Raw genomic sequence first — 23,499 nt, 5'->3', positions numbered from 1 at the left:
AACCATTAACAGGCCTTTCAGATGCTCTGAAAAATTTCTACAGAACAGTCTCACAGACAAAGAATAGCTTACTAAACAGGCATTGGTTGTTCCTTCAACTAGTCTTACATTTAAACCTTTCTTTAAAGTTCTCCTCAATGCTCAGTAAATGAAAGAAATCCAACAGCTTTTAGACATAATTCTACTGAGACACTAAAGAAATCAGAGTTTTCAAGGAAATCTTTGTACAAAGGAGATGCTGTTGTTATTCTGCCTACAAAAAGGATTTTTACCTGGCCATTTTTTCTGACCATGATATTGTCACTGTGTCTGTCACCAATCCCCAACACGTAAGTAGCTACACAGTAGCCAGCACAAGACAGAGTGAATTCTTCAATGGCTCGATCCAAGTCATCTCTAAAAACACCAAAACAAATATTAGTGCATTCTACTAGTAATTCATGTCATGCCTTAACATCAAAAAGGATTGTTGTGAAAGAATATTGTATTTGAAGAGAGAATACTGTAGAGAGGGGCTGCACAGCCACAAGCAGCTATGGAGAATGAGAAAAGTCCAAATACTGTGAAAGGCAATGGCACCAAGATTTAAGACCTGTGTAGTTTTCTTGGGGCTTTTGTTTGGCCTAGTCTAGAATAACTTATTCAACAATATGAAACCAGAATGCTTCAAATATCAGAATTACATCTGGACCACTCTTTGAACTCCAAGGGCAACCTGAATCTGAGTCAGAGTTTGTTATACTAAAAAAAAAAAAAAAAAAAGAAAAAAAAGCATACCTGACAGAATAAACACACATTCCTTAACACCTATAACATATAGAAACACTTAGAGAAAATATTTACAGAAATTACCCTAAATTGTATTCCTTCAGCCAGTTTAAGAGAGCATCTTTGTTGAAGGCAGCAGCAGCAGCAACGTTGCTACTATTTAACTGAATATCAGCAATGGTTTCTGAACTAGAAACAGCCTCAATAAGGCCAGAGTGATCTCCAGTTGCTAAACAGCCATAGGGCAATATCCTGAAACAAAATGAAGATTAATGTTAAAAACAAAAACAGTTAGAATGCTTCGTTAGTATATAGATACTTTCAGAGGGTTGAATATTCACTTAACTTGAACATTAAACTCTAGAAGTTAATATACAGATATTACTTGCAAAGTTAAAACATCAGCAATTAATTTAAAACATTTATTTTTCCTACTGCATATATATATCTAGAAAAAGAAATTATGAGCAACCCTTATTTTTCCATTTTACTGAACATAGTTACTTGTAATTTCATAGGAGAAACCATAGAGGGAGCCCTTTATTTGCATTTGTTAATTTCCTAGCTAAACGAACAGCTGTTACACAAGTTTATTCTAGACTATAAATTGTGTAAATGGAAACCAGGGTCTTATCCTTTTGCCCTATTCTTCCTAACTCAACTTAAAATGCTAAAAAACACTTTTGAAAATATACGCAAAAAATACTATTTTCCTGATATTGCTAATTTTAAAGTGTAGAAAGCTAATGAAAAACAGGAATACATCTTTTGATTCACCTGATACATAAGAATATTCCTGTGCATTTATACGCTATCTCTAATAAAAAACTCTACAACAATATTGTTGCATTAAAGACATAAATAACAATTTGAATCAAGTGGACGTGTCTAAACAGGTAAGTGCATTTTTCCAAAGATTTTTGTTTGTTTCTGAGGAGTAAAACCATCACGTTTGCTTTCTTCAAAAGCACTGCACCACAAATAGAGGTGTCTACTTTCATTTTAGGCATCTTGGGTCATAAATATTCTCTCAACTCTGGACACAGATCCACATATTTAAAAAAACAGATACCAACAGATACGCAACTATAGAGTAGCACTGTAAAGATTTGCAGGCCATTAAATTTGCATGTGTGTATAGATAGAAGGCACTGCTGGTGGAGCTATTTTCATCTGTATTTATACACAAAACGGGTATTATGTTTGATTGCTTCAGAGAAGTACATCTCTTCACTGAGACAGCCTACTATCCCCTGCCACAGAAGAAAAATAAATAAAATTCCAGAAAATTTAATTGTGAAAACACAGCTGAAGGGGTATAAGCAGTAAGAGCCCTAGAGCTGGGGATTCTTTTCCACTGGCAACAAAGCAAACAGAAAAACACATTCAACAGGGTTTTTAGAAGACAGCTAACTTCAAACTACCAACAAAAAAGAAGTGCAGATTTGGAACCTTCTTTCCTTTAGTATTCTGATACATTTCCCAATTAAAAACCCCAGGTTTCTGTGCTGAGGGGTTCTCCCAGCGAACAGCAGGGCGAGTGCAATTACAGAACACCAGCACTCAGGACACGAGGAAGCACTGCCCATCCTTATCACGACACGACAAACGTAAGCCAAGTATTGCCAGGTTAAAGTGCACGCTGGCCCTCTTCCATGGCATTTCAACCCACCCTACTTGCAGCTTAACTGGGCACCCGTCCAACAACTTCCCCTTCAAAAGCAAACAATGATGAAAGCCTTCAGCCCCTTGAGGACTGTATGCTTACAACTGGAGGAAAAAACATCCTTGTCAGAGAGACACTTTGACAGGAGTCAACTTAGGGACAAATCCTCTGGGTCCTTTCCATCTCATCCTGGTCTTTCTGACTTTGACATCTGTCAGCAGGATACGCTCCCTACTTTCTAACGTCGTATAAAGACCACTGACAGATCAATACAGCGATTCTGGATTGATAGATAGGATAATTTTCTTTCTCCGCTTCATTTTTTGTCAAGCACCATAAATGGAGGGGAAAAGATGCTTTAATGCTGTTCTTTATTTCAAGAATTTAATTATTTCTAAATACAACCTCAAGTTCTGGGACTTGATCAACACATTCTCTGGAATTTCGTGTGCAGCAGTTTCAAGACAATGACACACTTTAAACTTGTAACAAATATATTTTTCAAAGCTTTTGTGAACTCTGATTTCACTTGCACAAGACCACTTAATATCAGACTTCACACAAATTAAGGCAGTGAAAACAAGAACTCATTGCAGACAGGCAATGAAATGAAAAAGTTGTTGGGAGAACTCTCTCTGTCTGCCCAAGAAGTATCTAGGTACTGAATACTTTTATGACAATTCACCACAGTAAAGATCACTCAACAACGATTAAATTCCTCAGACTTAGAAAAGCAACAGAAAATCCTAACTTCTCCCTTAGCACAATTTCAATGCCGCAATACAGGTAAAGCAACAGCAACACCTTTTGGTGCAAGGTCTGCTCTCAAAGCTGCACACTGCAGACCCCCCAGCATGCCAGGAAGACAGATGTTCTGCTCCTCTGCAGTGACAGGTATTTGTAATAGGTAACTTTCTATTATTTTTACGAGGAATGTTTATGTCATCTACTATGATTATGCCCACATGCATGACTTCAGACTTATTTTTGAAGCACAAATAACAGCTGTAGTTTTAACTTTTCAGGGGGTTGAACCTCTGAAAGTCTCCTTCTGTCACTCTGCAGCTGCAACCTCAATATAAACATTGTTTAAGTGAGTAAATTTGTTCCCTAACTGCCTATACTTAGAGTACAAGAAACAGGTAGAGAAACTACAGAAAGAACCGAGGAAGTTTAGTAGCACATACCTTGCTAACGTCAGTTGAAATAGTTGAAATAGTTTGCCTAAGAAATTAGTTGGTACGTTTTTTGTTTGTATGTCTGGCAGGAGTTATTTAAAGTATATATTCCGCCCCCCCCCAAATTACTCTGGTACTTGACTGACTAATGCCTAAGGTGAACTGAACTCTGAGTCAGCCTTCTCCAAATGACAGAGTAGTGTTCATCATTGCTGATGGCCTTTGCTGTCTAGTGGTTGGGTCTGTACTCAGGAGCAGATGCAATTTGCACCTGAAGTTTTCTTCAGCTCTGCACTCCACAGTCCATCCAGTGACAGCCCAGGATGAAGGACCTACTGGAGAACACTGTTGCATCCTGCTGCACACACACAAATTTCCTTTTCTGATACAAACCCTGGTCTTGTTCCAATATTTAGTGAGAATGCACACACAGGAACCTAAACAACAGAACGTACCATGTGTGAAAGAGGCTACTTTACCCATGAGACAAATTAGTTGACAGTTAAAATCAAGCAAACAAAACCAAAATCGTTCTCCTTCACCTTTGCAGATCTCAAAACCCACATATATTTGGTGCCCCTCTCCAGAGCTGAGAAATCCCACTGGGAATTTTGTGCTTGCTTTACACTTCTAGTAGCACACACAGACTGGGCTAAGATTTCATATTAAATTACTAATGAGTAAGTGATTGGGAATTGCAGTACAATTATAAGGAAAGTGATCCTACCCTGAATCCCTCAATGGCAGCACATTGGCTGCCATTTGATCCCTGCTTCAGAGAAGCTATAAGATCTGCTGTGACAAGATATTCTTGACTGGGAGTAACTTCTCGAAGAAGACAGAGGCAAGCAGCAAGTGTTTCTGCACTTACATTTGTGAAACAAGTTAGAAGCCCTGCTTTTTGCTTGAATGGAGGTATCAAGCATAGTAGTGGAAGAAAGCTGAAAAGCACAAAATCCATTATGCATCCACAAAAGGAAAAAGGGAAGCAACAGCATCAGGGAAATGTAAACCTCAAAGGATGATAAAAAGCAAGAAGAAAAGACTCCACTCATTGGCACTGATGTATGAAGTAGGATCTTTCAGGAAATCATAAATATTTGACACTACTTTGTCACTTGATAGAGATGTCTCTTAACCCAAGCAACGAGAGGTCATCCAAAAGTCCTGACTCATGAACAGGGCAACAAAACTCATTACTACTGCTGCAGATTCATAGATTTTGGACTCATCTCTTCTTAATAAGTATGTAAACTGCAAACATAGATTAAAGATCAAAGTCGTAACTTAGCTGCACTGTCATCCTCCAGGTGGTCAGAGGGCTGTTTTGCCCAGTTCTGTTGCCAGTTAATGCCATTTCTGAACCTCTCCTTGACAGTTGCCTCGTTAAAATCTTTGTAAGATGTAGAACTATAGCCCTACCTCAATCCCAGGATTTTATTTTATAATCAGAACTAAGAAAGGATGAATGGAAGGAAGATGCTCACAGTTATGTAAATAAATGGAAGAGGCCAATTATAGAACTGCCATTCTCACTATTTCCCCTTTCTACATTTTTCTTCTTATAAGAGTTTTAAGAAAAATCAGAGCCACATTTTGGTTTCCCTTTGTTGAGTTTAAAAAAAATGCATTAGTCAGGAAAAGCACATTTGATGACTCCCAATCACTATTCCTGTTTGCTAGGCACAGTGTGTGGCCCTGGCTGGAACCACAAACTGAGCTTCTGGGAAGGCAGCAACTGAACTATGCCTCATCTGGGATTCCACAGCTGCCAGAGGTTGTCCTTGCCCCTAAATGCTGGATCAGTCTCCTCACAGTCTATTTATAATGATACAAATTATCTAGTTTCCTCAAATCAGTGTTCAACTTAAAACACACTCAGCTACCTCATAGCAAACATGCACTTCCAGAAACAATCTGTAATTCACTTTCCTATTTTATCCCATACTTCACTCTAAAGAATATTTCCACAAGTAGCACATTTTCCTGAAAGGTTAAGAGATTATCTGTGGGCTGCTGTTACGTGCTTTGTGAAGCACGTAATGCTTGAACAACAAAATTTGAAAAAATGAGATGAAAGAATCCAAATGAAGTATTTCAGATGATATTTAAGTATTTCTAGCCTTATAAACAACAGTTACAATTACAATTAATATAAATGATTTCAGCTATTTCATAGGCATACAAAATTGACCTTATGGTGTCCAAACAATTTGTAGTAAAATATGAATCTGATACGAATCTATCTTCATTAGAACTATTAGAACTATTTTTCTATCAAGAAGTTAGAATTTGACAATTACCTTAACTAAATCTGGTGCATAGATTGGCTGGAAAAGCTTCCCTCAGACTGGAGGGTTGTATTATAATGTTGAACAATGCCTCACACTTTGGAATAGTATTCCTATAAAGAAGACAAGCTTATCCTATCAAGTATATGAAGGTAAGAAAGCTGCTTTGGAGAAGACTTCAAGATTCAAAGATATTCCTGGTCTGGAAAATGTTTTCTGACATCCAAACGGTGTTTTAACAATAGAAGAATGCTAAGTGAGACTTCAGAACGTATGTTAAAGGTGTTTACAATGCCTGCAAGAAGGAATGGAAGCTTTAACACAAAATATTATTGACTTAAAACTTCATAAAAACCTCTTTAGTACTAAATACACTAGGACACCATGCTTATTCTCCACTGATTTTTATAATATTAGAACTACATCATTGAAATGGCATCAAAAATACATTTTGAAGTACAAATTTTGAGGAAGCTGCAGAGTTGTTTTTTTTCCCAGTATAGCAGTGGCTCTAAATATATCACCTTTCCTGCCAGCCTCATCTTACTACAGAATCTTGTCTTACACATGAATGATCACCTGTTATTTATCAGAATTCAAAAATACAACCGAAAATATGCAGTAATTGGGAATAGCAGGTAGCAAGCATAAAACAGATGGAAATACTTTTTCTTACCTACAAATAAGACTTTCACCACAGGCTATTGACAAGGCTAAGAATATTAAAATGTTTAGACTCCAGCAACCACTTATTTGTTTTCAGCCTTCAGGCAGAGTATGTAGTTGCCCATCCATCCAGACCGTAACACCCTAACTCAGAGGCAAGAATAGCACAGCAGGCAGACTCAAAAGCATTGCTAAAGTCAGGGTAAGGACATCTCCTCAAATTCAGTCATTTTATCACAGAAGGCAGTCTGATTAGTCAGGCACAATTTACCCCTGGTAAATCCATATCGACTGTTCCCAATCTTCTATCCTATATAGTAGGTAGAAGATGGACAAACCTGTTACATTTGGTAGGAAATTGCAAAATAAAAATAAAAATAAAACAAAAACATACTTGGACAGAAATGTATTCATTTATGGCCATGGCTGTACAAACCATATGTACCATTAAGAAATAAGACCAATAGAAATAAGAAAATGTTAAAAAAGAAGAGGTTGATTATTTGGATATTCCACAACTCTGGTAATTCTCAACCAGATAGCGAACTTTTATAACAAACAGTCCTAACCTCCTCTTACCCCACTCTCAGGTTAGAATGCCTAAAGTTGACTAATTTATAAAGCGTGTTTTGCCTGCTAGAAAAGCCTGTGTATTCCAGGTGCAAACCTCAATGACTAGTTTTCAACCAGTACTGCTCAAACACCAGATAGATTACAGAAAGCCTTCACATAAAGATCTTTTCATTGGACAGCAGATTTGCATTCTGCATTGGTACCTCACTTGCACATGTGCAGTAGAACCTAAGAGCTGTAATTCCCATAAATCACAAAGTGAACTCCCATTTTTGCATACACCTGAAAAGTCTATGACAGTTAATAGACACGTTTGTTACTTGAGAAATTTATAAAATACATGCCTTTGGAAAGCTCACAGACACAAACAAAACAAAGAAAACCCAAAGGAAACCAACCAATGAATTAAACAAAATGCACAGAACCTGCCTGCTGGGCCTTTAGGTCAAGAATTGTTTCCTCACCTCATACAATGCTTTTTGTCTGGCTTAAAACAGTAAAATGTTTTCATTTTCATTGCGGAGAGCGCAATTTATAATCACCATGGAGACTTAGATACTCTGGGAAAGACACAGTGCACAAGGACAAATATCCTGCTTGATAATAAGTAAAAATCTCAATGTTTAACTTCACTTCTTACATTATTTCTTTTCATGGCTAAATTATTTTGTAATGTGGGCCATCTGGGGAATAAACTGCAAAGAGAAGCCATGTAGTTAGGTAAGTGCCTTCTATAGCCTGCTCACCTTGGCTATGACAAATGAAACCTTTTGGCATCATTCCAGATGTTTAGGGGAAAGCATATGAATAGGAAAGCTTTACTGGTAAGAGTGGACTCTCCACTGAAATAAACAAACCCTTAAGAGATCCTTACCGGAGATCCAGGCCAGCTTCTTTCCAAAGTATGTCCATCAAACGCAAAATCTGGAGTGTCAACATGTCCTGCCGGAGATCTATAATGGAAGGTTGAAACTGCTACTTCAGTTTCTCAAGAGTGTTGTAGATAAACCATCTAATATTTATAAGGCTTTCAGAAAAAGCTATCTAAAAATCCTCAATCCTAAATGTGAAAGCAGGATTAACCGTATCATTACGACTGATAACATCTGTAGATTGAAAACTAGTCAAAAAGATGCTTAATTTGTTTGCTGATGCAATAGTAAGCCATGTTTAATTTATGGCAATACAGAGCAACAAAGCTTAAGTGCAAGTGTGAGAATAAAGAAAGAAGTGCTCAGCACTGCTTACCATCACCATTTTTAAAGATGATCCCTACAAGATCTCCTCCAAACATCTTATTGTTGTATACTATCCATAGAGGCTTCATTTTAGAATCCATATATCTACACTTCTCAACGCTAGAAGAAAATATAACAAATGCTATAGTCAACTAAAAATAGTTCAGTTGAACAGGACTAAGCATTGTTCAAAAACACAACAGAAAATGTAGATTTCCAGTTTGGAATTACTTAAACATTACCTCAGCTTTCATTCAGCTACTATGCTATCAGCACATACTGAGTTATGGATGAGTCTGTCAAACATCAACTATGTTGAACACCACGATTGGCACTTTTAGTCTTATATTTAAATATGTTTAGCTATGGTAATACATTCACTAAGAGAGTATTAAGTTTCTTTGTGGATCACAATAATCTTCAGACTTTACTGCTATTTAACCTCGGGAAGACTGCCAACAGACCTTCTCTCACTATAGAAAGCGTTCCCTGTGACAGCATATCTGCTAAACAATACAGCCAAAGGAAGTTCAAGCACATAGGCGTTTCTACTTTAGTGTTCCCACTCAAAAGCTACAGTGAAACTTTATTCACTCATTCTTAACTTACTGTAGTTCTGAAAGTATAACAGAAGGATTCAGAGGAGACTGCAGGTCAGAAAGCGCTTCTCTGTAAGCATTTTGTTTCAAACACGTGTGCATTGCATCTTTTCCTTTTGCTTTGCTTTGTTTCATGGCATTCAGCTTAATTAAGCTGTTTAAAGTCTTCATTTTATTAAGGGCTTCCACCTGAAAGAAATTTTATCTTTAAAATTTACTGGTTTGACTTTGCATGTAATACAATCTAAAATTGTGTATGAAAACAAAAAGCAGTTATCTGAAATATAAAGCAATTTTACAACATTCTATAAAATGGAAATAATAATCAGAAATTAAGATGGCATTTCTGAAACAAATGACAATAGACTTTTGGAAATTATTTATGTCCTAGAAGTACCATTTCTGTAACAAAAACATGGATGGGATGAAATCTCTGAAACCTCAAGTCACTTTTTAAGCAGGACTTAGTATCTCCAACACAGTGACATTTTAATGTATGACAAATTTACAAAAAGACACCTTCAAAATTCAGTTTCCATCACAAATTAAATAAGGCATAGCATAGGTGCCTCAATCCATACTAAAGTCAACAGAAATTGAGTGTATCATACTTCTACAAAATTCAAACATTACTTGAAGCAATGGATGAAGATGCTGCATTATATGCATCCAGTTAGTTGCAAACAACAACATGGGGCCACAACACAAATTGCAGACATTTGTCACATACACAACTACACATGCTCAATATTTAAGACTCTGCTCTGCAAAAGTTTGTTCATTAAAACCCTGCTGAAATTAGGCATAAGGTAAATGCTCTGATCAGTTAGGATGCTCCAAATCTGCATGCATCATCTAAGCAATATTTACTTTTAGAATGTGTAAAGACACGTTTAGCTTTTTTTTTCTTCCTCTGTTTTAGAAAGTCTTCCACCGGTACAGTTTATAAGAAAACAAGTAAACTAGCAATGTAAATATACATAACATTAACAGATAAAAGCCCTTTGACAACAAACCTACATAGCACATACAACGAACATAGTTTCTACGCTGCATCTACATCTAAGCAACTTGTTAGCAGAATACAAAGTATATAACAATTCACGGTAGCCATAAGTTAACATGCTCAGCAATGTGCTGCAATATTCTCTAGCAAACTGCATCAATTTAAATAATTGTAAAAGATTATTTCTATTCAAGGAAGCCTCAGTCTAACTTATAAGGTGCTGAGTCAAGACTTACCACTTTTACAGACAGACTGAACCCTGTTAAGCAGGATGCTGTGGAAATTGTATGGAGTTTGATTATAAAACTGAGGCAATGGAGACCTGCCAGGTCAGCCATCTGTCAAAACTAAAAGCGCTCTGCTTTTCCACTATTCTAGGAGCTGTACAAACATCAGTGACAAGGGAACAAAATGGAACCCGTGTTGTACAAACAGGAACTTTTTGAAGTATTTCTACTTTGAATTTCTTCCGTGTTTGCACAGTTGGAAATTTTTTTGCCCCTTCTTTGATTGTACTGACATTTGTTTCCTGTGAAGTGCACAAAAACTTTACTGACCTTAGGTCTATTGCTTAAGCATTTCATCACCTAATCTTTTTATGATTTTGACAATACTAACAAGCACTCATGTAAGAGATGGTCTTTTCAATGGTCTGTGAACTGCAGAAATAAGGAACACAACAGTACATGCCTGTTCTGTTTGTTTCTTGAAGTACATTTTCAACATTGACAGTATCAAAACTGTCAGAAATAACAAACATCAGACTAACATTTACTGAGTTGCCTTTTCTGTCCTTATTTTTCCTTGATGTAGCAAATACATTAATTCCAGAGCTACAATTTTTAAGGATTTTATGTTAGCAATCTAAATTTTCTTGCTAAAATTGCATTACAGCCTTTAGAACATGATTTGCAAGTCTCTATTATTGATCTGCCAATAAGCTTATTAGTCTGTTTAAAAGTAAATCTCTCTCCTTTTTTTTTTTTTTTAATGGAAAATCTGTATTAACACTAAAATGAGTATTTGGGTTGCTTCAACACCTGTTTCCAGGGAGTACCGCATTATTCTACAAATAGAATAGACTTTCGCATTACTTTTTAGCAAAAGCTGTAAGAAGCAATCCTGGATTTATCCATATAAAGTTTAGATAGAAATGTAATAGTTTATATTAAACAAGCTGCTCTGATGGGATGGGGTGGAGGTTGGGGGTGTCACAAGTTTTAAGTGCATATAAACCCTTCCTCACCTAATAATGTGGACAGTCTACTTTTCTGTCTAGTTCGTATGCATAGTGCTGAAAGTCCCTGCACTTCTCAGAACACTATAAAAACAGGGCGCTGCCTCGGAGGCCCCACAGCACGAGCTGCCTTCTGTACCAGGGAAGACTGCTCCATCATTACAGCCATCTATTCAACCCACTCATTTCTCCCTCTCATTCATGCTTCCTTCTCTCCCCCCACATTCCCTCCTCTCTCCTAAACAGATGGACTTTGTCAAGGTAACCAATATGACCCATAGGAACACTGGAACAAGCATTTGAGTTACAAGCTAGACTAAGTCAAGATTTAAGGAAGGAGGGAAGTTTATACCTGTTTAGCAAGCACTTTCATGTGAGCAACACTTCCTCGGCAGTAAGCTTCAAGTATCAAACCAAACTGTATTGAAACAGCAGGTATGTGAACCTCTGACCTATAAGGGAACATCACAGAAGAAAAGCATCTTATCTATCAAGACAGACCACATAATTTTACAGACTGGCATTTAAAGCAAATAAAGTTGAAAAAAAAAAATGCTTCATGGTCATTAGATAAAATAAAAAGGCAGATTTCAAATGAATTAACAAAACACTCATAAGGAATGGTGAGTTTCAACACATGCCACTTGATTTTAGGTCTAGGACTGTTCTGGAAGCAATAATGATAAGAGGTAGTTACTGGGTATTTGTTTTCAGGAACCTCTTTTATTAAAGAAAGTAATATTGATGGAAAATGATATTGAGAGTCAGGGCTGATGTTACACTGCGTGTTCTCAAATCTTGGTAAGGAAAAGCCAAAGTTTCCCTGAGGGGTACACTTGGAAAGAAACACTGAACCATATTTGCAGAACGAATTATTCTCCAAAACATTTGCATGTAGTACTTGCTCTTGTTATTTAGAAATATTAGAATAATTTAGTTGTATTTTGAAGACAGAATCAACCTATAAATCCATTCTGCAAGATATCTGCAATTCATAGAACTCAAATAGAACTCATCATCAAATGTAGCAACAACACACAGAATTATTTTTATTTTCTGTTAGTCTTTGAAAAATTGTATTTTTCCCTGTGAGGTATAAATACTGTATTTTTACTGCAAGCACACTCAAAACAAACACTAAAATCATACACAAACCTAACTTACCAGTTAGCTAGAGCTGACTGCAGTTTCAAGTATTTTCTTCAAATAGTGGATTACAAAGCATAGTAATATATTTAAAATAAGAGTATGGCTTTGATCTATAAATGCCAAAGGTAAAAGAAAATTCTTGATCTGCCTACTAGAAGCCTAATCTGGACCAACAGTTTCAGAAAGATGTAAGGGAAAAATTCTTACCTTAGATGCCAAAACAGCATCTGTCCTATTCTCCTATTAGCAAGTGCTCTCTCTAATAGAAATCTGGAGAGAGCGCAATCAAGAAAAGGTTCATATTTCAGGACTTGCACAAGTTGAAGAAGATACTGAGAGAGTTCTTCATCACTAGAATGAGGTACATAAAATGAGTTGATAAAAAGGTAACTAGATTAATGACATTCCAGAAATTCAGATGCATATGCCAAACCCAACTATGCAAATTTAGGTTCAACAGGAAGAGTTTATCCCAATCTTTCAGTAATAAGGAGAAGAAAAATAATACACAACTTAGTGCAATTGCTAGATTGATCAATTTATCATTAAGTTAAAAGAATTTTAAAAGTCAAACCTTTAAGTAAAAATGTCATTTAATCATGGGCCTTTACAAGATCAACATCTCAGCCTGAGCTCTAGGTTAAGCATCTAGGAGATGAATTATTTCATGTTTCCAGATTGGACATTGGCTCCACTTTGACCCCTCAAGCTCTGATTGAAGAGCTGTATCTTTGGAATTACTGAAACCTAGCAGCCAGCTAACTCCTACAGGCACAGGCAAGAAGGGCACTTGAGGCAAAACTAAGAATACTTGCATACCCGTTCCAAAATCAGGAAAGCAGTATTCACTCTACTGAATGTAATTCATTGACCTGTCTTAAGATGTTAGTGCCTGTTAGCTGAAAGGTGTTAATTTATTAAGATACATTCACAAACTGATCCATTTAGGTAAAATATTGGTGGTGCATTACCAAAAACATAATATTGTTTAGAGTATGAGGAAGATCAGAGACAAATCTTTCAGACACCAAGCAATGCCCAAAGTACTTATATTTCAGAAAGGCAAATTTAAGTATGCAGCGACAGTTCATAAACAAGATTTTTAAAAGCTTCTACGTTAGTTAACTACTGTAAGTAATACTGACAAAATAAAAGTAATTCCAATAATGTTCTACAAAGGCTTGTACCTACCCCCTCCCACAAAAAAAAAAAAAAAAAAAAAAAAAAAAAAAAACTCTTAACACTTGACAGTTATGTTACTCCAGAACAAATCTGAACTTTCCCTGACTTTTTACATTCAAGTATCTTTCCTTTTATAAATGGCCTGAAGAATTCAGATTGTCTGCCTAGGATGAAACAGGAACCTTCTGCACATCACGGAAGGATTTCAGAGATGCAAATACTGGACTCTTTTGTTCTCTTTATCTTACTCTGAAACCCTTCAGTAACTTGGTCAAAATATTCAATCACACTGCATTGTATTTATTTTTGTCTACCTTTTTATTTCAGCTAATAGTATCACCTTTAGGTTAGAGTGTTTTTTTTTTGTTTGTTTGTTTTTTACCAGCTGCCTTTTTAAATAAGGTGGAAACTGATTTCTGATACCCAACTGAACATAATTTTGCTTCAGAACCAGAACTAAGAGTACTAGAAATAATTCCAGATGTACAAATTCTGTATTATTTGGATAGCCCAGCAGCTAAAATTCTTGTTTATTTGAAAGAAGTCAAAATATTATTTTTTTTCAAATGTATAGCCTTGACCATTAAAAAAAAATCATTTAACTATCTACCACAGAGACTTTAGAATTCAAGGACAGGAAATGCAGTAATGCTGCAAATGATAATGTTAAACAACGCATGCCCTACGTTACACTGAAGGGCAAAATTATGTGTGATAAAGGAAGAACCACAGATAGTACAGGCTACTATCGAGATTGAACAAATTAGTAATTTTTTAGGTTTTTTAATTGTATGCTAAAGCTTATGTTTCTATTAAATGATACAGCAAATACTTGACAAAATGACAGAGTAGATGGATAGCATTTCTTAATGATGCAAAGTCAAAATGGTATAATAATCAAGTATTTACAAGAAGTTCTCACAATATCTGGTTCTCCCTTTGTCCAAGGAAGGAGTGAATACAACTCTCTCTGGGACAAATGTACACCGTTTTTTTCTTAGCAGCGTGGAAAATAATAATCTTTGAATATAAGATGTCAGAGTAAAGGGGTTTTACGTGGCTTCCAATTTGTGTATCCAGAAAGACCGCTTAATGTGGTCATTATTCACAGCAGACAGTCCATTTAAATCTTTCCTCTTGGGGTTCTTTTTTCCTGTAGACATACAAAATTAAGTTTCTTCCCCTCGAGAAAACCTTGTATGCTGCACTAATATGATATACTCACCTCATTTGCTTTAAACATCCCACTGCATATTCTCTCACGTACTGGTCTGGATAATTGAAATCCAACAATTCTAATGCTTCTCTAGGCAGCAGCTTGGGCCATATCTGAAGGAGAGCCTGAAGCTGTTTTAAAAAGAAGACTATCAGGTTACAGGTAAAGTAACTATTTAAGAAAACAGATGGATATAACTGCTCATGAAAGCATTCATACTAACAGAAGGAGAGAAACAGACTGGTCTGACTGAATTAAAAAAAAAAGAAAGTGGGAAAATGGTCCCACTTCTGGTTGAGTTTAACAACCTTTAAAATTATCCTGATGATTTTTTGGCAGTAGGCCTCATTCACATTTACTCAAAAAATCTGTTTCTTCACACATAGACAAGATGCACAGTAAACAATAGTTAGGTAATGCCAGATGTGAATTTTAGAAACTGAGTTTCAGTAAAATTTAGAGAATGTTTTATTAACACTCATAAATATGTAAACATTCTGGTAAAAATACAAGTTTTCTCTTAATAAAGGTTTTAAGATCATTTTTGTTAAGAGAGATCTTTACCAAAAATATTTATCCATCTCAACCAATGAAGCATTTTCTTACATATACATAGTAATGGCCTTAAATGCAGAAAGGATGATTCAGATAGATATTAATAATTAGATAATAATAATTAAAACCCCAAATCCCAAAGACAATGATGTGCTAGAAAAAGTTGAAGAAAAACTAGTCTCTTATTTTGAACTACTAAGAAGAAAAAACATCTAGAGGTTGCATAAAATAAACTTATTGCATTTTAATGAGGCTACCCACCAAGGATATGTTTTAATAATATATATATATATATATATAAATAAGACTAAAAGAGGACACTATTAGTCAAAATAAGTCTGAACGTGTAAATACAATATAGAGCGTACACTTTTTCTTTTCTATGCTAAGAAGCCATAAGTCATGATAAAAATTTCTATTCAATCCTTAGCCCATGAGGGTCAAACACCACCAGTCTTTATGTCAAGAAGCACTACAGCCATCAACACTTCCATATCATGAATACTTGAACTGAAATTCTCAAATAAATACTAACACTGAGCAGACACTTAATACCATAAAAGCAGATGTTGAAAATGCAAACAGCAGCTATGCCTGCCAGACACACAATAAGAAACTTCAAAACAAATGTATCAGAATTTCTAGACAACCTACTTTAAATCAGGTGCAGAACCCATACAAACACAGAAATGTTTTGTTAATAATGAATGATCAAAATGAATGAAGAATCTGAGTTACATTCTGAAAAGACAAGTGTACGTGGCATTACTTGCTTCAGAATCAGGCAATGAATTTTGAAAGCCGTGGTCGGCAGTACATACATTCACTGTGAATTACATTTCAAGATACAGACCTCCTAACTTTGACTGCAGCAGTACTCAATTTTTGAAATAATTTCAGAGGTTAATAAAATGAGAAAATGTTAACTGATGTGACCTAGAGGAATTGGGATCTAACTGGCCTATGACACAAGCAAGAAAATTCACCAAATATGCACTGCTCTGTTTACATTCTTCCTCGGAACTTTTATTAAGAGAAGCACATTCCAGCCAGCTCCATATCCCAGGTGCATTGCAACTGGCTCAAAAGGGCAGGTCAAGGGACATCAGAAACGCTCGTTGCATTTGGAGAAAAACTTGGATTATGAAACGCCCTCATCTGGTTAGACAGCAGCGAGGTAGCTCTGAAGAGCTTCCAAATGCATCTGATTTTTAAAGAACTTTTATATTTCATATGTTTCAGAACTTTTAAAAGTTCTCTACAATATCAAACGTTAAAATGCTACACACACGAATTACTGCATAATTCTCCTCACACATGGTTTGAAACTCCTGACAAGCTGTGAGAAAACGACAAACATTGAATTATCAGCAATGATCTAAAGGTTTAGAGAAAGCTCGAGTCTGACTGGCCTTGCTGTATCAGTTCTGCTCCCCCAATGAACCAACCACAACTTCTTCCCTAACAAAACAAGTTTCCTATAAGAGACAACACAATTACAGAAAAGTCAGTATTTTTCTTCCAGTTACTTCAAATATTTAAAAATTAACTAGCCTTTCTCTAGTTAGTGCCACTTCAGCAAGGTGTCTAATTAATAATGTCTAATTTCCATTTTGAGAATAAATACTGTCTGTGAATCCTGTCAGACAGTTCTGCCATCCCACTACTCTGCTGAGTGAGGAGGTGATGGAAACATAAGGAAAACAGAATACATTCAGTGCAACTATTCTACTAAAATATTGCAATACAACGAGAGCTTGGATGAAATCTATGTGATAAATAACACAAGAAAGCTGCTTTGATCCACTGTACAAAAATTCATGGACCACTGAACTAATAGCTTAAAGATGGTTTAAAAATCAAACATAATACTCCATTTCTAAGAAAATTTACTACATTTGAGCTGCAATAAAAAGAACAGGAAGATCAGAAAGTTCATCTTAGTTGTATAAACCAAAGTTCATTGTACCATTTCAACAATTTCTACACTTGAGGAAAAAACAAAACAAAAACTATTTACTAATGATTTGACTGCTGCATTTTTCCACCCCATCTTTGCCTTTTCCCTTACCTGAGCAACATCTTCAAGTTTGTTCCATTTTAAGGACAGCAGCAGTTTTGGCAATGATTGTGGAAAATTTTCACGACAGTCATATCGCAAAGTCCAAATAAGATCCATTTCATTTTCACAGAGCTGAGATAAAGGATCTCTTTCCATTATTTCTTTTAGCACAACAAAAAACTTCTTACCACCTCGACCCTAGAAAATGAGAGAAGTATAATGTTTTGATATATTCAGTAAGATTCTTATTTTTAGCACAAATGCTATACCAGGCAGAATATCAGATAGAAGTCATGAAATACAGGGGAACAACGATTACACCTTTCTTTCAGATTTCTGAAGCTAGTTCTAAGAACTGCAACTAGTACAGTTATTCAAAAATGCAGTGTACAGAAGTTTCTGAATGGTAACTTCAAAATTAATGACACTAGGTGGCAATATTTCTATTTTCCAACTCCAATGGGGAAAACTCTTGTTCAGGATACATACACATGCTTTTTCCTTTCATATTTCAAATGAGCAAATTTTATTGATATATAAATAATGCTTTTAAATTTTTATGCCAAAAGACACTTTTCCAACAATAACCAAAGGGAAGTACGGTTGCTAAGTGTACAAAGAGATATTTTTTGTCTTCTAATCCAGACTTGTCTTTTCCAGACATTTCTCTCTGTTTCATCTCTCTGAAACATTAACATAACATTTGTATGAATGAGTCTTCACACTGGCTCAGTTACTACCTCTATCTTCTTATACTCTCATGCAAGCTCCTAGGGCAGAAATTAAAGGAATAATATCAGCAACAACAGAATTCCATAAATTAATGAGATGAAAAACTGCTGCATCTGAGTAAGGATGTAGCAGTTGAAAGGAGTAAATTAGTTTCAAGATAATATTCTGAAGAAAAAAAAAAAAAAAAACAAAACACAGCAAGCTTTTAATACCAAAGCCAACTTTATCTTCACAAAGCTAAAGGAAGTTTCAGAGTAATTTTAAGAGGTTGGCCAAAGGTCTTTACATTAATGGAAAATGAAAGTTGAAAAAAGATGGTAGTAAAATCAGGACTGATAACAGAAAAACAGCTATCGTTAAAACAACGTTCTGTACAGGTTTTCCACCTGACAAAAATGTATATTTATGCATCTGATGTACATACAACTTATTTAAATTTTAAAATATTGCCTTTAGTAGATGCTTACCGCCATTGCAGCATTGTCACTGCTTCTTGCAATCTCAGCTGCCTTTTCAAGTATCTGCAAAAAGATGTTTTTAAATACATTAGATTTAAATACAAATCTGACTGCATTGAAAGAATAAGTATAACAATGAAGCAAATAAGGAAATTTCGCTATCTTTTAAATAATTAGAACACTATTAAGTTGTATATACAGTTGTACAGAATGGAGAAAGTATTGCTCCATCTCAAATTGGGTAAAGAGGGAGAAGACTTACATCAGCTTTAATCAGGCAATATGGGAAACCACAAAAGACTCAGTAATCAGAGACCAAATATCCAGCAGGTAAAATCCTTAACAAGGCACACATACCTGTCCTTGCCATTGCAGGTATTAAGTTCCTCTGTATGAAATGCTTATTAATGTCATATCTGCTACTTGGCTACAAAGCCCACTCACATGTGCAACACTGTGCAAAAACTTAAGTGAAGGAAAGTTTAGTGTCCTAATCCTGTTTGATGCTTGCCCCTCTGTGCTTCTTAGAGTTTTACTCTACTTGCAAATACACTTTGAAAGTTTCTGCAAGTTCATCTTGGTTCAATTGAATTGAAAGCCCCTCACTGGTGGGGCAGCAGCACAGATCATTAATCAGCCCAATACATGACTCCTGCATTAGACAACAGCTTTCCTCCGAGTTGTTAACAGCACTCCTGCTCACTCAGCCCCAATACAGCTGTTCTCTGCAAATGGATTGATGCTATGATCCAAAGATTCATCTATTTTTAGACATTATGTTTCTTAAAATAAAGATTTGGTATCTGATTCTCTATTATCTTGGCAGAAACAAGAAGAAACACGGGGAAAATTAAAAGCAGCCATACACCAAGCAAGTCTCCTCTAGACAACTCTGAAAAGCAGATTCTCAGATGACATAATTCAAGCAGCTGCAACATTGCTCCTGATATAACTGCACCTTACACCAAGAGAATCTGAGACTGGGTATCTTGCCCTCTTTTCCAAGGGAGAAATCTCAGTATACCCACAGAAATGGAATGAATCGGGTAGTTTAGTGCTCTGATTTTCCCAGTGATGCTAGAGTTTATTGCTTAACAGTTTCTTAACTCTAGGGAATTAAAAGAAGCAAAAGCTACTGGGAGGAAAAAAAAAAAAAAAAAAAAAAAAGGAAAGGAGCAGAATAGAGCACATTTTGTAGCAGTTCCTCAAATGTGAAAACTTTCAGTGAATGTTTTGTTACCAGCTCTGCAATCACTTTATAAAAGCACTCTGGGATTTTACTTTGATATACAAGATTTTTCAGGTAAGTTCAGGTAAGGTTCAAGAGGCAGCCAAATGAAAGTTAAAATGGATAGTTAGGGCCATCAGACATTACCTTAAGGTCAACAAATAAAATAACTTTGTAAAAACTTTTGTCTGTGTTCACCTCAACACTTTAACATCCTTGGTACCTCAGGTACAAAGCAACTAGAACAAACAAGTGTTAAGAAATGCTTTCACATTCCACTTCTGTATTTAGAAGAAAACAGCATAGAGTATTTATTTTCTAAAGAAAAAAGCTAGTGCCATGAGCAAAATGAACCATAAAGTGTTACAAATAAAGCAGTTACAAAACTGAGAAATAAAAAGGCCTGTGTGAAGATTAAATCGGCAAACCAAAACGAAGAAGGCAATTAGTCAGCACTGTTTTAGCTCTTACAGTACGTTCAATCATGTTTTATTACAAGAACATGTATTGCACCAACAGAGGGCAGTATTATGTAGCGCAAGTTCAAACAACTGCAGGAAGCGGGGAATTCAGTGGAAAAAGCAGAGCTGAAAGTAACGAAGAAATAGCTATTTACATACAAGCATTCATGACTAATCTGTCACACCTTACCTTATCAAAGGGAGGGTAATTAATAGGATGTTTTGAATATTCTTGAAATTTAATGTGCAAAGCTGTTGCATTTTCAATGTAAGGGTTAGTCTGGACAGTTCCCATTGGATTTAACATTTCTTCAAGTTCATCTGAAATATTAGACAGAATAATTAATACTACAGGTCAGGCATCTATTAAAATTAATAAATAAATATTATTGAGTCATTGCCTTTCAGAAATTGCTTACTCTACACAGTAAACAGAGACATATTTTGCTGCATAGCACTTCTACAATGCACTGCATTTCTGGTATACACAATGTTGGATTATCACCAGTGAAAAAAAATGATTTTCCCTTTCCAAAAGAATCATAACATCAAGGGAAGCTAAGATATTGCTATCTGAGCCAAATCCCTAACTGCAGTCCCAAGATCAGTCTCTGTAAACCTCTATATTGACTACCTCTATATCAAATAGTATGGAAAAGAGTAAAAAGTTTTAAGCCACTTTTTTTTTTCAGCAATAGAGCCAGGTTGATACAGTATTTCTCAGGATTAAATTAAGAGTGACTTGTAGATTTCAGACTGTTGTCCTAATCAATCCAAATCATTTAGAAGGAAGCCTTAAAAACCAAATTCTAATTCACTTTTTTTTTTTGCCAACTCCAATATTATCGTATGCAATATAGCGACCCTGTTTAGTTTAATATATATAGCACAAGGAACAAAATGAAACCTAAAATGCATTTTAAAAAAACAACAGATAACAGATATAAACATGGATCTCTATTTTCATGAGATTTTCTTTCCATAATAAAACACTGCGAATACTATTTTCAAGCAGGCTCTCATCTTTCCTCTTTCCTGATAAACAGGACTTTATGAAAGACATTAAGACTTTACATATTTATCCATGTAAAAAAATGTGCGTAGCAAAGAGATGATGACAAGAGAACTGGACATGCATGTAGTAAATATTCTACTATTTGATACTGTCTTCTTTAGTCTCAAATATCTCAAACAGAAGTCTTAAAAGTTAAACTTTACCAGGAAATGATGACCAACTGTGCAGTACAAATTCTCCATTCTTCAGTTGTCCTTTATAATCAAATACCATGGTATTTACCCAGGCCACAGGATAGTGCTGTTAAAAGAAAAAAAAAAAATTACATGGAATCAAGAATCAAGAATCATTTTAATATTAATAATTACTATTAATAAAACATTAATTAATAAGAATTAATTTTAAGGATGCCACTCTGCCAACGTAAAAAAATATGTTACCCTGAATGTGAGCCAAGATGCTCATTTTTTTCTTCATCATAACTTCTCAAGTTCTGTGAGTTAGAACAAAACTGACTTTTAAAAATATAATTTGTTAAGCAGCCATTTGCCAACTTGCTTATAACCAAAACGTTGATGCCTTTTTCAGCATCCAAGAAGAAAGAAAAGGTGTTTTTTCATAGCAACATGGCATTTTTCATACATATGATTCCTAAATACATATATTTTTTTCATCTTGTATTCTTGAACACTGAAGTGAAGACAATGAAAGATTTTTCAATATTCAGTGAAATATAATTCAGAAGTACACACGGGAAAAAAAAAATAGACATACCACTTTTCCTGCTTTCCTAATGGTTTGGTATTTGGAGGGATTCATTGCCTTAGTCGACTTTTTAGTTTTCATCTTATCCATCACTGCATAAACTGCAAAACAGAGCCTCGCCATTCTTGGTAGATCACAGACATTTATTTCAAACTCCAGTACTTCATTCCAAACGTGGTCACTTCTCCCAGATATTTCTGTGCTTACAACTGTTTTACAAAGGAGCTCTGTACCATGGAATATACCAGCCCTAACATGAACCTGCAATAAAGAAATGAGAGAAAAAAAATATTACAACTTGCCACGAAGCCTACAGGTTTCTGCACAGACTACGACACAGAACATACATATATACATTTATTCAATATTTCTAACTTGAAAACAAATGATAATTTTGAGATTTTAAAATTAAACAAGCAGTTACTGAGAACAAATTCTTTTTTCTCTGCTATTCATGTTCCTAGCCACCATGTCATGGAAGAAGAAATTACTTGTACAAACTAAAATTAGAAGATTGTCTCTATTAATGCCAACGGAAACAGCCAGCACACTATTTAACAGATGCTGCTTTGTACACGTGACAAGGAGTAAGACATACTATGGAAAATAAGAACTGCCATGGCATTTTTTCTATAGGAATTTTCCATATTTTTATAGAAAATTCTTTCCATAGAAATTACCTCTGCTGAAAATAACCCCCCCCCCAAAAAAAAAAAAAAAAAAAAATCTTTGTTCTGAGATACTTTTCAACTTACTCAACAACAGGCATAAAAAAAAAAAAAAACAACACCTGGCTTTTCACCACTTATTTTCTCCAGAAAATATTCCATGCCTACATCAATATTAAATTGCTTCTATATTGATTTAATCTAGAAAACAGAAATTATAAATAGTTCACGTGCTAAAATAGTAACTCTTCTTTGTTTCGTCATTGAATTAGCTATGCATCCTCATCAGGACCTTTCCTTTTCCCATCCCCGTGTATTCTCACCAAAATATTTTAGAAACACAAAAATACTGGAGTACACCTCAAAATACATTTAATTATTCTTGCTCTGAGGACATTTTAAAACATGGTAACAACAGAGATAACTTGAAAAAACAAAGTCCAGATTTTAGAGAAGCTAAAACAAGCAGCTACAGAAGAGATTTTATACCTATTTTTTAAAAACAAAGGTGAGTCACACTTAATTGGAGTAGAATAATTTAGTGGCAAATCAAACATAATTCAATAGCAGAAGTGACAATGAATTACACAAAAGATTAGTCACTTCCCATCTGACAGTTGATATAGATAGAAAAATTGCATTTTGATAGCCAAATCAAAATATGCTGTTCAAGTAACATTGACATAAATGCAATAAATATATAAATGCTTTTAACATACCTAACACTGAAAGAAAGCATAGGAAACAAGCAACAACAACAACAACAACAGGATGAAAAGGTAAGAC

General features: G+C 35.3%; 1 protein-coding gene across 1 annotated transcript in view; it reads right to left on the bottom strand.

The window, feature by feature from the left end:
- PIK3CB (phosphatidylinositol-4,5-bisphosphate 3-kinase catalytic subunit beta) overlaps positions 1-23,499 on the bottom strand; it is a 58,087-nt gene that overhangs the window by 4,645 nt on the left and 29,943 nt on the right. Inside the window, exons 8-20 of the mRNA XM_084291778.1 lie at positions 22,055-22,306; positions 21,484-21,580; positions 20,456-20,586; positions 18,586-18,639; positions 17,396-17,584; positions 14,779-14,900; positions 12,579-12,722; positions 11,575-11,674; positions 8,990-9,168; positions 8,391-8,500; positions 8,017-8,095; positions 853-1,020; positions 273-396 (exon numbers count right to left, since the gene is read on the bottom strand). Of these exons, the coding sequence (XP_084147904.1) occupies positions 273-396; positions 853-1,020; positions 8,017-8,095; positions 8,391-8,500; positions 8,990-9,168; positions 11,575-11,674; positions 12,579-12,722; positions 14,779-14,900; positions 17,396-17,584; positions 18,586-18,639; positions 20,456-20,586; positions 21,484-21,580; positions 22,055-22,306 (1,749 nt within the window). The remainder of the gene's footprint in view (positions 1-272; positions 397-852; positions 1,021-8,016; positions 8,096-8,390; positions 8,501-8,989; positions 9,169-11,574; positions 11,675-12,578; positions 12,723-14,778; positions 14,901-17,395; positions 17,585-18,585; positions 18,640-20,455; positions 20,587-21,483; positions 21,581-22,054; positions 22,307-23,499) is intronic.

This window comes from Netta rufina (assembly GCF_964035555.1).
Source record: "Netta rufina genome assembly, chromosome: 9".
In the NCBI taxonomy this organism is placed as follows: Eukaryota; Metazoa; Chordata; class Aves; order Anseriformes; family Anatidae; genus Netta; species Netta rufina.
This window is presented reverse-complemented; position numbering and strand designations above follow the sequence as displayed.